This window comes from Propithecus coquereli, unplaced genomic scaffold (assembly GCF_000956105.1).
Source record: "Propithecus coquereli isolate 6110/MARCELLA unplaced genomic scaffold, Pcoq_1.0 Scaffold26, whole genome shotgun sequence".
NCBI classification, from domain to species: Eukaryota; Metazoa; Chordata; class Mammalia; order Primates; family Indriidae; genus Propithecus; species Propithecus coquereli.
The window spans coordinates 5,524,827-5,539,537 of NW_012148174.1; the positions used below are offsets into that span (position 1 = coordinate 5,524,827).

Here is a 14,711-nt window from a genome sequence, read left to right on the forward strand (position 1 = left end):
AAGAATGCTTCCCTCCTACCTTTTGATAACCTAGCAAATTCCTGCTCTTATATAAGTCCCCAGTTCCACTGATCTTTTGCCAGTTAGAATTAAATCTCTCTCATCCATAGCACCTCTGAAGCTTATAGATATTTTGGTTCTTGTACTCTATGGCTATATGCCTGTCTCTCTACATAACTGAAATTTTTAAAGACAAGGACCAGATTTTTCTTGTTTGGCTCCCACAGCCTATAACATAATCTGGCCCAGTGACATGCTCAATAATTCATTTGGTAAATTGAACTAAATTTATGGGGTTGCATGGAATTAAAAGAGCCCCTCCAACTTCCCTTTTTATGAGTCTATATTTTTCAAGCAACTTTTCTGAAATAAAAGATGACTTACCCAAAGAATCCAATGGGATGATTGGCACACAACGTAAAAATGATGTCGATTAATTTTTGGTTTCTCGAGTAGACTTTGCAACTAGAGGAAGAATAAAATGACTAGGCAAGGAGAATATGAAGCTAGATTTCCCTTTGCAAATTAAAAAATTAGTGTTTTAATTTGTCAATCCATTCCTTCTGGGTTTGGTTTTCATGAATCATTTCAATAACAGCCGATCACTCCTGCCAGCTCTAGTCATTTCTTCTCTACTCATAGGAAGAAAATTAAATATGTAAATGAATAGAAAAGAGGTATACAAAAGCCCAAGAAAATAAAATAAGCTGACCTCATAGGCATGACAGGAAGGGACCACATAAATGGACAGTCTAAAAAGATTTATTTTCCAAAACAAAAGATGAAATCTGACTCTCAGTAGCATGATTCTTAAAAGTTCTAACTTTCATACTCAGCATCATGTTTTAGCAAATATGTCTTTTAAAGTCTCACAGATTTAATCTTCTCAATGTCAATTGATGAGTCACTAAAGCATATCTCAGGAGGAAATATAAAATAATTGATATTAAAATACTAATTGTTCATCAGCTCCTTTCTCTGATTTAGTGTCTTTCTTTTTTTAACTAAGCTAATGTAGAATTGTGTTTGACAACAGTGAGTTTTCCTTTCTTTCAACATAGTGAAAACTTGTATAATTATGAAATTTTTAAATGGTTAAATCTTTGGCTATTTATTTTAATTCCAATCCAGTATATTATTATATATATTCGGAACTCAAACTATTCATCTTCATCTAAACCTTCAATTAAATTCCACAATGCAAACCTCTTGGCACTAAAACCACGTTTCATGTTTATTCAACTGAGCCTGCGTCTTGCAGAAGTGTTGAAGTTTAGGGGTTTTTCTGGTAAGAATCCACGTTCTGACATCACCTGGGCCAGGACAGGGATTGGCTGCTGGAAGGCAAAGAAGAGTTTATAGCCAGCAGGGGCAGGCGAATGAGTGAGTGAGAGCAGAGGCAACACTCAATCTGTGCCACTCACTGCCTGAGCCTCCCTCCTCACTCCCGGACTGCCAAAGGGTAAGGTTTAATATGACAACTTCATTATCTTAAAATCAAGACACTCCACGATTCACAGCTCTGGACTTGTCTTTGAATTTTTCATTTAAATATTGATGTTATTGCATTGTGTAGAATGGCTATGGTATGATTTAATACTTGTTTATCATTAAACCAGCACTGCAGGTTCTAGATTCTCTCCAAAAGGCATGTAAATCAGTTCTTAATATCATGCACATGAACTAGAAGATGATGCTTCTTACTTTCTATCTTTGCACGTCATAGATAACTTTGTTTTCTCATTCTGATGCATTCAAGATAATCTGAATGAAATATTATTTTGCAATTGCAGTTCTGCCTAAACATATGCAGATTTCTCCATAAATTATACCCAGTCTATACTTCACTTATATATGTTACCTTTTCAATATGTTATACATTTGGTTTCAAAGTGTTAATATCTATAGCTCTAAAATCAGTACAGAAATATATATATATAGAACTAGAGAAATAAATAATTTTGTTAGTTTATCATATTCTTCCCAATAAAAACTTGTAATTAAATTCTCAAAACTATCTTTCAAGAATGTTTGAATTGTCGTCTGGGTTAGTCGTGGTCACCATAGAGGTCTTTGCTTTTTGGTGAATCACAAAGTAAATAAAATAAGATTTATGTAGGCAGCCAGTTTCTCCCTACATGAAACACTTGGTTGTATTTTTTTTTTAATTCCTGCCTTGTTTTTTCATCATCTAGTTATTTTTATGGTTTGTTGTGAGAAATTTATGTAGTCAAAATTCTTTCTACAGTTCTATTTATTAAGTTTTTAGCTCTTTAAAATATTATAAGTATTCCAAGCTTTTTCATAAAGCTGCAAAACAACCACCTTCCTGTTTGCTGATGGGCTCGGTTCTACAGGTGGCAAAGCTCAAAGCATTGTCAGAGCACCCCAATAGCAATGGAAGCTTCTTAAACAGATGGGCCCCCTTCAAGGGCAAAGCATCCTTATTCCCATGTGGCCATTAAAACTTTTTCTAAGATAGAGAGGACCGTGAGGAAGTGTGTAGGCACCAAAATCAAAAGATCCACCCTGCTACACAAAGAACGTGACTTAGGATCTAACACAGCTTCTCCAGGCCTCAAGCCTTACTCTGTGTAATGTTTATTTTAGTGTCAGACACTCAATAAAGATGCAATAAATCTTGGGTGATGATGACAGAATACAAAATTTACCTGCAGGGTACAACATATGACATGAATCTTATCCATTTTAAATATTACTTTTCAAAGTGTGTTCATGGGGAAATTGCCAACACCATTGCATATTGCTTCCAAAATGTTGCCAAGAAAGTGCCAACAGTTAAATACGCATGTCAATGCAAGTGGGTGTGTGTTAGTAGGCTTTCAGCTGTTTGTTCAATCTCTATTATGATAGAATTTTTAAATAGAATTTTATTAAACGGAGCAAAATAAAAATACAATAGGATTTCACTATCTCTCTTTATTTATGAGGAATCTATGTGGAATTGAGGATCTCTGCATGGCTGTAAACCCCAAGACTGTCAGGAACTAGTCCCACTTTGAGAGTTGCATCTTCAGGGTTCTATAGAACTGAGGTCTCCATCTGTGTCTCTCACCCTGACCCTGGAGAGCCCCTGCTCTGTCCCACCACAGTCTCACACACCAGCAGATGGAAAGCTTGCGTGGACCTGGAGAACGACTGAATTTGAGCAAATTTGCCCCCTCACATCCCAACGTCAAACTCTGAAAAACTCTTCTCATGAAATCACCCTTAGGGGTGTGGCTGTTGGATGCTACAGGCTATGAGAATAGTATTTCATATGTTATGGATCCTCTCTCTCCCCACCCACAAAATGCCAATTACTCCGAGATATTCACAGGAAAATGGCTCCTACCTTCCATTTTAGTCCAATGGAATTAGTTCATGAATTTTTAGTTTAAAACCTATACAGAAGCTGGAAATTACCTGCAGAACCATTGGCATAAAAGTGATCATTTAAGTGATTTGATTTCTCCTTAGTTTTTAATTATAAAAAAACAGGGCAAGTACCCACACCAACAATTCAATTCACTTAGTGGACTCTCCTAGGATATGGGGAGACGCCCCTCACCCCAATGTGAAGCGCTCTAAGTACTCAAAGTCTCTTGCAGTGATGAAATGGTCTTCCAATGACAAATCCCAGAATATAGGTTAAAACCAAATATGGAACTCAAGATTATTCAAACATATGATAAAGTCAGTCTATACTACTTAAATGGAAGGAATAATTTGAAAACAAAATGAGAAATTTGGTTTTAAGTAGTCAAAATGATAATTAGACAGAAATGAAAACGAATTAAATACTTTATCTTTCAGTATGTGCAAAAGAGCTATGCTCTTAGTTTTAATGTTTATTGACCTTACCACTTCATTAATTCCAGAAGCAATCACCAAAATGAAGACTGCTTTAATTTTGCTCAGCATTTTGGGAATGGCCTGTGCTTTCTCAGTAAGTTCTTTATTTAAAATCTACAGTTATTTCCACTTTTGTCTTTTTATGTAAAAGAAAGGATATATCATAATTAAATGTTGTTTTAAACAGATGAAAAATTTGCATCGAAGAGTCAAACTAGAGGATTCTGAAGAAAATGGGGTAATTAATTTTTGCATACTTCCTTGGCCTGGTCCTACTTACTCTAGATTTACTGTACATTAAAAATGAATATATCATTGTTTTGTTTATGCAGGTCTTTAAGTACAGGCCACGATATTATCTCTACAAGCATGCCTACTTTCATCCTGCTCTGAAACGATTTCCAGTTCAGGTAAGTATAAAAATTAACTTTCCTTCAGTTTAATGTCCATTTTAATTTAAAAGGGATCAAATTTAACTACAAAACAACTAAATACAACTTTTACTGACATTCAGCCAGGAAGATTGCTTACTACAAAAAAGTTTGTTTTTCATATAATAAAAGAAGGTTTATTTCTAAGTTCTCTTTTAAAGCAGAAATCTACATAGAGTAAAATCATTTGGGTCCAGTCCAGCACGATCTAATAAAAACAAACACCTTGGCACATTGAGTTCAAGGGTTTTAGCTAACCTTCTGAGAAAAAGAGGGCAGTTTTATCAGTTGTTGACAATTAAGTCAGTGACAAGGGCACTAATTGTCATATTACAGTTGATTCAATACTGTCATACAGCTGTTTTACATTCAACACTTCAGAGTCTTCTAATTAGTAGGAGAAAAAATTGACTTCATAAACATCAGAGACCATTAAAAAAAACATTGGTAATTGTTTTTTACCAATTAATTGGTACTTGCTGAAGATTTTCTAAACCTTTGACCTGTGCGGGTCACTAGAGCAATATGTCATACCTTAGAGCATAATTATAATGGAAGTGCGGCCCAAGAACTACAAAGGAAAGAGAAAAATCCACAAAGTGTACTAACAAGCTTGTGAGAAAAACAAACCACCCCTAAAATTTGTAAACAAAAAAGAAAAATAACTAACACTAAAAATAAGAGTTTCCATTTTGACTGAGTTACCTGTGAAGAGTCCTTTGAGAACTGGAGGGCGGGGTGTTGATTTTAAATACACGACAGACCAGAATGGCACTGTTTTTAGTACTGTACAGTTTGGGTTCGGGACGCCAATTATGCACCCTTTGACCCAGGACTCCTGGGACACCAAAAGCCGTCGGGATGCTGAAAACGATGCCTCAGCACAGTGGCTTGGCATCGCATCTCGCCATATGCTGGGCTAACCCCGCTCCAACTCACACAATGGTAGGAAACGATCATCTCAAAGTATTTCTAGCACCGTCATAATTATGGGGAATTTGTGTGGCCACAGAAATATGAGCATGAATGATACAAGAATTGTGGGTTTTCAGAATTGTCTTTCATTCTCTGGTTCACCTCAGCCCATAAATAAACAGTGCTCATTTGAAAGTTTGTTCTGCTCTCTTTTTTGTACGAAATGGAAATGATTATAAATTCAAGTTTCTGACTAGCTCCTTAACTTTTCTGAAATATCAGATATTTAGAGATAGTCATTCCCACCTAGATATTTTTACAGATGTAGATGTGTAGTCCAATTAAAATGTTCATATTGACACAATATTAGAAATTACATTTTTCAATATTGATAGACCTAAAGTTCATAGATCAAGTTGATCTTTAATATACAAATTACACACAGATAGGCCCATCTCAACTAATGTAGAATTTATAAGAAAGGATAGTTGGTTTTTGTTTTGTTTTATTGAGACAGTGTCTCACTCTGTTGCCCCAGCCAGAGAACAGTGGCATCAGCCTAGCTCACAGCAACCTCAAACTCCTGGCCTCAAGCAATCCTCCTGCCTCAGCCTCCCAAAGTGCTAAGATTTCAGGAGTGAGCCACCGTGCCTGGCTTAAGATAGTTGTTTTAAAATAAAATTCAGGAAAATGTATCTCCCAATCAAACTGTCTGACCTAGTATTTATGATGTATTCTCCTACTTTACAAAGTTTGATTTTTCTTAAGTATATTAAGTAAGGTATTTAGTGGCCAAATTTTCAACCCCAAATGCGTTAAGCTGGATTGGCTTTGAAAGTCATGTTTTATTCAAACAAATCTGTGTCTGTATACAATCACTTTTTTTATTATTATTTCAGGGTATTATGAGGGTACGAACATTTTATGTCTTTGCCTCACCCAAACGAGGGTTAGAGGCATGCCCTTCCCCTGTATGATACCAACTTGTAGGAAATATTTTATATGGATTTCAGAGCTATCAGCAGTCTACTATAGCTTATCTATCTGCTAGGCTTAGAAACAAAAATATAAATAAGCCCAACATCCTAAGCTTCTTTAATTGAGAAAATTATTTTTTTATGATTCGAATGATATTTGATTAGTGTATGAACTCTTAGGGAGCAAGAATTTCATCTTATATTTCTTCTATCAGATTCATCTCAGCTATAATACAAGAGTTTTGAGTTTGCAGAATTGTCTTCCATTTCAGAAATCTTTCATGTATCTATATATATGACAAATTGGTAATAAGTTGTATATGCAGAAAAGGGGAAAAAAAGGAAATGTCATGGCTTCAAGCCATTTCGTACAGCTTTTAAATTGCTCTCACTGCAGACACTAATTGAAGACCACCGTGGCTGAGTTAGGGTAAAGAAGCAGGTAAAATGACTAGAACACCCCCCTGAGAAAAACAGCTCTGATTGCATACATATGCTGTCCTCTATATTTAATTTAACTACAAATAGAAAGAGTTCGAATATAATATCCTGCTTTATTCACCCTCTCGGACAGGGAAGGCACAACCATTAAGGTCATGGCAATGAAGAACAGGTCTAATTATTCTCTTTTCCACCCAGAGTTATTCTTGGCTCAAGGGGACAAGCATTCCCTTCCCCTGGGTGAATGACGTGGTCATCTGCAAAATCAGGCCAGCAGGGACGGCTCTGAATGGAACTGGGACACATCTCATTTGTAACCCAGAGGTTAAAGGCCCTTCGGCAGCTGTATTTTCTAAATGCAAGCTACTTAACTGTGTCATCAGAATCAAAGCTAAAATTTGAAATTTGCAGAGAAGAATATGGCAGAATCTTAAGTTACGTATCCATTTGGACACCTGGTGTCATTAGGGTGGCTGCAGAAAAGGAAGGAAAATTCAATTGAAGTCATCCCTGGGAGAGAGAGGAACAATCCCCCCTCCCACCATTAAGGCTCTGACAAGCAGATGTTTAGATTTATAGTTCCTTTCAAAAAACAGCAAAGCTCATTAACTTATAATTATACTTTTATAGACAGAATGTTTGGATTAATTCATTCAATACTGTGCTCTTTAGAGAGAGATGGTACTCTATAAAAATCTCCTAAATGAAAAAATTTTTCTCATATATAACCTTTGTCTCACATATATAAATTAACCTCGTTTTGGGGATTAACTTTAATCAGATTGAAAGATACTAAAAATTATATGCAAACTTAATTTCTTTACATCAAATTTTAATTTAAATTCACCAGGAGAGTTCATCATTTCAGAGAATCATCCAGTAATAACTTATATTTTATAGTAAGCTGAATCTCATTTCACTTGTCTTTTTTTTTTTAATTTCAGCATATTATGGGGGTACAGATGTTTAGGTTACGTATGTTGCCACTTAAGTCTTAAAAAGAAAAGAAAAGAACGTGATCTGTCTTAGCCCAAGATCTGCCTTGAACTGGCTGGAAAAGTTACAGCTTTTGGGGGCTTCTGATTCATTCTCCATAAAATTAAAAGGTCAGATCAGATAATTGCCTTGTTCTTTCAGAGTTAAACAAGTCTGTGATTCATTGGTCTAGTTTCTACATACGAAACATTTCAACATATTGTCAATGCTTTGGGAGTTGACAATGAGGTATCCCAATTTATATCTTGATCATTGTAAAATGCTACTTCTTCTCTAACTTCATTTCATATATGCCCCATCTCCTCCTGTCTTTCTCAGAGCAGTATGAGACCTGTTCTAAGTAAATAAGTCCATCAAGTTGGTAATACTAACACTAATACTTACACCCGTTCTAAGTAAACCGATCAATCAAGTTGGAAAGTATTTGTGTGTATTTTATCTTATTTCAACCAGCAGGAAATTTTAATTGCTGTTGCATATATATGTATACATATTTATTATTTTTAGGGCAGTAGTGACTCATCTGAAGAAAATGAAGATGGTGATAGTTCAGAAGAGGAGGAGGAAGAAGAGGTAAGGAACACTGCAGTCTTTTCATAACAAACAAGACAGCACAAAAAACAACTAGGAAACTAGTCTACTGTAGTCTGAACTCAGCAAATAGCCATCGCTGTCTTACCAGCTGCCCACAGTCTTCTATTTTGGATAAGTAGAATGTTATTTAAATTAGGATGAATTAAAATGACCTGTTTAAAACGCTATTGCAGTTTGGGGTTAAAGTTACCTATAAATGGTGCCCCTAAACAAAAATGTCTCCATTTTAAGCGAAAGTAGTATAAAATCTGATAAAAAGCAACAGAGAGTATTATTTATATTTAGGCAGATAGAACATGATGCTAGAAGACAAATAAATAGTAATTCTAAACTCAGTGCAATATTTGTTTTAAGGACTAAACTTTAAAAAAATTCAATTTACTAAGTGGGTAATATATAAAAGCTGATTTATATTCTCTATAGTATTATTGAGATTTACCTGTCTTTTATAATCTACAGAGTAGAGTTGTTCTTTTTAATAGGAATTTCATGGATCTTTTTGCATAGTAACAAAAGTCAGGTTTTTATAGAACTGAAAATACTCAAGATGTATAAATATCTTCCTGTAGAATTCTACAAATTAGTGTAATTCCTGGCTAAGATTCATCTACATATCTTGGGAATGTTTGTAGCTGACACTGTTGCCTAAGGAAACATACCAATTACGATGCATTTTCCTGGATCGTCAATTATAGATTGGTTGGGAACTGGTTGGGAACCTTCTAAATTCAGGTATTCTTAGAAGCTATTTATGAATGAACAATGACAGTCAAAAATGGATCATGGATAAACATCAGCTATACTGAAAAGAAAATGGTGTGGCCACTTAAAAGCTGACAAATCATTGGTTTGGGTTTTTTTTTTTTAACCGTAAAACTAACATTTCCCGTATCATAATTTATTCGAATGGCTTGAAGGAAGGCCTTACAAGAATGTCAAGCCACTACCAGTACAAAAAAAAAAAAAAAAATGCCACCTACTAAATTCCATGGAATTTTGTCTGGAGTTCTACATAACAATCTTACACAAGAACTAAGCTAGAGTTATCCATTTAACTATAGCTATTTGCTGTACAGCGATTGTAAAGTTGCCTTGCCAACTAGATCTCCCAATTAGACTGCATATAGTGATTCTTCATTTGTTGTGGCGGTGGTGTGTGGTTGAGGATAGAGGAAGATTATGACTCCTTTGGGGCTCTGAAGAAATCACACAAACCCAAAATTTTGTCAACAATCTCTGAACATTTATGGTCCTCCTAGAACTTATCTGCAAACACCTCATGACCCAAGGCACCATAGGTTAAAATCCCTGCTTTTGGGGAAGAGCAGTGCTGTACCCCTTTTTGTATCTCCTCATGCTGCCTAGCATAATTTTTCACACATATATGGTGTCCAGTGAATATTTTGTTGGTTTGGTTTTGAAACATCAGAGGAATAAAAAATACTCCAAAGATCATTCATTAAAAGTGATAATGGAAAAGTGGATGAATAAAACTGGGAATCTTCCATCCTGAAGACATTCTGAAACTTCTTTTTTCCCCATTTCTTCTCCAAAATTTTGTTAGCAATTCAGGTTAAACACACAGTTCCCAGGAATTGTATTCACACAGGGAAGGTATCTAGGTGTATTTTCTCTTTGGTGATCGTACATTTTTTTTTCCACTCCTAAGCCATTTAGCCTCACTTTAAAAAAAAAAATTTTTATCAAAATATACATAATAAAATTATAAGTATGCAGCTCATTGAAATTTCAGAAATGGAACACACATGTGAAACTAGCACTCATATCAAAAAGCAGCATGTGCCTTGTGCTTCATTCCATTCATTAAACATCCCCCACCAATGGCAACTGCTGTTTTGACTCCTGATAGATTACTTTGGTCTGTTTTTATATATTATAAATGTGGGCTCATACAGCATGGACTCTTTTGCATGTGGCTTCTTTGCTCTCAACTTTCGAGATTCATCCACATTGTTCTATAGCGGTAGATTGCTCATTCTCGTTGTGGATATTTCACTATGTGAATGTACCACAATGTATTACACTTCTTTTGATGGGCATTTGAGTAGTTTCCAAGTTTGAGCTATTACAAAGTGTTGCTATGAACATTTTAGAACTTCTTCTGGTGAATATACAGATTTATTTCTGGAGGCCATTTTACCTAAAAGTGAAATTTCTAAGTCAAAACATACTAAGGTTTATATATATTCAACCTTAGTAGATGCAACCAACTTTCCAAAGCAGATGTACTAATGTGAATCCCACTGTCAGTGATGAGGGTTCCAGTTGCTCCATATTCTCACCAACACTTGTTTCTTTCAGTTATTTTAGCCATTCTAGTGAATTAATCATATCTTTTTAAGCATAAATTAATGCTATTTCTTTCTATCCAATAAGATATTTGAAGCCTAATGCCCATTGACAAATTGACTTATTTTCCTTTTAAATTCGTGTGCAGCAGAACATTCTTAAATAAAGTATCTGGGAAAAGAAAGGATATTGAAGGAGAAAATGTAGAAATTGAGATACTGGGCCTTTAGCTGTGACCCTGCCACCAATGAGCTGCTATCTTCTTACCTCATATGCATCATTTATCTCATTAGACCTCAGATTTTTCACCTGTGAAATGAAGGTACAGGATCCAACTAGTACATTCTCCTTCTCTAAGGATCTTCCCAAGGATGCCAAAATTAATTTCTTCTTCTACCCCTGAAAGGTTGAATCTGTTGGAATAAACAAGAAAAAATAAATAGTATGGGGTTGTGAGGTAGTTGACACAATTAGCTTGGAGACTGTTTATAGATGTACTTTGGTAGTACCAAGGCCCTTCAATGAAACAGCAGAATTTTCAATTATGATGAAACAAATTCTGCTTTAGTCACTTTGTTTTAAGAACAAGGCAGGCTAAGTCTAGGTTTTCTTTTTTTGTTTATTTTGAAGTCTTAAAGTTATCCTAATATCACAATCTCTTTAAAGAATATATATACTGGGCCAGGCATGGTGGCTCACGCCTGTAATCCTAGCACTCTGGGAGGCCGAGGCGGGCGGATTGTTTGAGCTCAGGAGTTCGAAACCAGCCTGAGCAAGAGCGAGACCCCGTCTCTACTAAAAATAGAAAGAAATTAATTGGACAACTAAAAATATACAGAAAAAATTAGCTGGGCATGGTGGCGCATGCCTGTAGTCCCAGCTACTCAGGAGGCTGAGGCAGAAGGATTGCTTGAGCCCAGGAGTGTGAGGTTGCTGTGAGCTAGGCTGACGCCATGGCACTCTAGCCCAGGCAAAAGAGTGAGACTCTGTCTCAAAAAAAAAAAAAAAAAAAAGAATATATATATACTGAAATGAATTCAATTTTTCAGTACTTGTTTAAAGTAAATACCATTCTATATATATGAAATCCTGACATTTATTATTAGCTATGAATTACATTAAGAGTTTAGCTCAATTAACAATTGCCCAACAACATGGATTAAAGGTAAAAGAATGAAGTGTTCGAGATTATAATAAGCAATCATTTGAAGAGCATTAATTGTTTTAAACATCTTCATGCAATAACATATCACTAAGAATTTCTTGCAGCGTTTAGCTTCGTCTTGGTACAGGAAAATTGATGGTGTGTCAAATGCCTGAAACAAAAATTTTTTGAGCTGCTAAAATAGAAAGCAGAGATATCTAACACACACTGTGGTGTGGTGAGTAGCATTAAATAACTTTGAGTTGAATTCTTAGAAGTGAGAAGAGCAAATGGCATCGGGGAGGCAGAATTGTCAACTGTGGGTTATGAGCTGACTGAGAAATACAAAGTTTTTCCAAATAACAGACTTCCAACAAATGGTTCCCAACTCCAACAACTCCTGAGCTGTCTTCCAGCTAAACTGATTTTCCTTGCTACGGACATTTTCACCAGGAGGCTTCAAATGAAGAAGAAAACAACGAAAATTCTGATGAAAACGAAGATGAAGACTCTGAGGCTGACAACACCACGCTTTCCGCTGTCACACCTGACTACGGAGAGGTCACACCTGGGACAGGGTTAGCTGCGATCCAGCTGCCCAAGAAGGTAATGATGGAATTATTCCTCCAGAATGGAACTATTACCATGCACACCATGGTATGTTAAATTCGTTTTCCCTTCTTTACTGAAGTCTAAGGTTATCCCAACACTATACACATAATATTTTATGATGTCTTCGTTAACTCATCGAAAAAGTGAGAGTAAATACAATTTCACTCTTTACAAATATGGAAAGATCTTCTCCCAGGCTCTTTCCACGTTATTATACTGACTTATTACATTATAACAGAAGACTAAGGTCATCTAGGAGTAGACAAAAGGTCCTAAGAGAGACCATTGCATTCCAGGGAAAAGCAGGACAGAGAAAGTGAGTAGCAAAGCTCTGGGAAGAATCTCCCCCGGGAAAGGCTTAGCGAGCACGTTTTCCCCATCAAAACCCACGAGGAAGGTGCTTACTCTGAAGGTTCGAGGCCCTCCCCGATCCTTCTGTGAGTTAAACTGACTCCAGTTCAAAACGACACCTGCAACCAGGCTGTGTTGGATGCAGTGATGACTTTCAGTTTTACATTTTTCATACCTAGATTTGTGTTCTTTCAAACCTTTCCGTGCAGGCTGGGGATTCGCGAAGCAAAGCTACAAAAAAGAAAGAAAGTGATGAAGAAGAAGAGGAGGAGGAGGAGGAGGAAGAAAACGAAGAAAACGAAGCAGAGGTGGATGCAAACGAGCAAGGCGTTAACGGCACCAGCTCCAACAGCACAGAGACCGAAAACGGCAACGGCAGCAGCGGGGGCGACGACGGGGAAGAAAGTGTCACCGGAGCCAGCCAAGAAGGAGGCACCACCTCCCCAAATGCTGGGTTCTGGCCCACAGCCCCGCCCCCGGAGGTCTACGGGACCAGCTCGCCACCGTCTGGGAGAAGCACGGCCGCGGCGTACGACGCGGAGTACGAGCAAACGGGCACCAGCGAGTACGACAGCGGGTACGAAGTCTACGACAGCGAGCACGGGGGACCTCGCGGGGACACTTACCGAGCCTACGAGGGGGAGGACGGCCACTACAAAGGGCAAGGCTACGACGGCTACTACGACGGCCAGGATTACTACTACCACCAGTGAGGCCCGCCCGGCACGAGCGCGGCCTGTCTGGCGTTGCATGCATGCAGCTGCCGTTTCCAAAGTGGAACTCAGGAAGGTGCAATGAGACAGACGTGCATATTACAACGTGGCACGGTGCAGCCGTCCCACGGTGATTTCTGTAATCGCTTCTGCAAGTCACGGGCTTCGCGCTGCTCTTCCCTGGTGTGTTACGGAAAGGTCGTTGTGAGTCAGGGCCGTGGATCGAGCGGCCCACCCATCCGTGAGATCGAATTCTATGGACTGTTTGCAAGCTGAGCTCTATCAATAGTATTTTTAACGTTTGCACTATTGCTAACTGCAGAAACATGCTCTTTGTGCAAGAACTGCTTCTAAGAAGAAATGCATTGACACGAAGGACACTGTATACGATAAATGTGCAGTTTCTTCATCGCACTACCTACTCGACACTGTATGTTAGATTTAATGATCTTCCTCATGTATTTTTATGTGAGCCGTATGTATATTCTATCTATGAGTTTTATCGGAAATAAAAATGCAATCCTTCAAACGTGTTATAATGAAAAAGAAAAGTGAGAAGTTCAAAATGGGAAAAAGTGAAACAAATGCGAGACAATTCAGCTGAAAGAGAAAAGCTTATTTCCCCTATGGTTAAAAACTCAGAGGAACTGTGACATTTTCTCGTGGATGAATCAACACAACCGTGCTTGAGGCAGAGTCAGCCATACAGGGGAATGAATGGCTTTTATTAGAGTTGCCAGACGTAACCAATATAAATAGAGAATGCCTGTTAAATTTGAATTTCAGATAAACCAGGAATAATTTCCGGTACGAGTATGTCCCATGCAATATCTGGCCTCTGTGAAATATTTGGGACATATTTATAGTAAATAAATGATTCACTATTTATCTGATATTCAACTTTAACTGGGTGTCCTGTGTTTTATCTGGACACTCCACTCCCACTTGATGTGATTTTAGGTGGGGCAGGAGGCGGAATGGGGTAGAAAACTATTCTACACAAATATACACACACAAAAGAGGGTTGATACACAAAGTTTTTTTTTTTTTTTTTCCCCTTTTTTTTTTTTTTTTTTATTTATATTTTTTTAATTTCACAATATTACGGGGGTACAACTGTCTAGGTTACATATGTTGCCTTTGCCCCACCCGAGTCAGACCTACAAGTGGATACACAAAGTCTTAACAGCAATTTACACCTTTAATGTAAACCTGAAAGCAATTTCGAATGGGAGTAATGGAGGAAAGTAGATAGTGGGAAGGAGCAAGAAGAGCAAACATCCATTCATGCTTTTATTTATTCATTGACAAGATGCACTGAACATCCACTACAGAGTGGGACCATGTTTAGACACTGAGCATATGAAAATGA

The 14,711-nt window shown here is 37.2% G+C and overlaps 1 protein-coding gene across 1 annotated transcript; it reads left to right on the top strand.

Annotated features, from left to right (window-relative positions):
- Positions 1 to 1,410: 1,410 nt before the first annotated feature.
- Positions 1,411 to 13,339, top strand: IBSP (integrin-binding sialoprotein). Its single transcript, XM_012647191.1, has 7 exons — positions 1,411 to 1,462; positions 3,882 to 3,949; positions 4,043 to 4,093; positions 4,188 to 4,265; positions 8,123 to 8,188; positions 12,117 to 12,269; positions 12,836 to 13,339. The coding sequence occupies exons 2-7, from the start codon at positions 3,896 to 3,898 to the stop codon at positions 13,337 to 13,339; spliced, it is 906 nt and encodes a 301-aa protein (XP_012502645.1). The 5' UTR covers positions 1,411 to 1,462; positions 3,882 to 3,895.
- The last annotated feature ends 1,372 nt before the right edge of the window (positions 13,340 to 14,711 follow it).

Excerpts from the sequence above, each read along its gene's own strand:
- IBSP (XM_012647191.1), top strand. The coding sequence starts at position 3,896 with ATGAAGACTGCTTTAATTTTGCTCAGCATTTTGGGAATGGCCTGTGCT. Across the intron at positions 4,266-8,122 it reads TGAAACGATTTCCAGTTCAG|GGCAGTAGTGACTCATCTGA; the intron begins GTAAGTATAAAA and ends TATTATTTTTAG. Across the intron at positions 8,189-12,116 it reads AAGAGGAGGAGGAAGAAGAG|GAGGCTTCAAATGAAGAAGA; the intron begins GTAAGGAACACT and ends CATTTTCACCAG.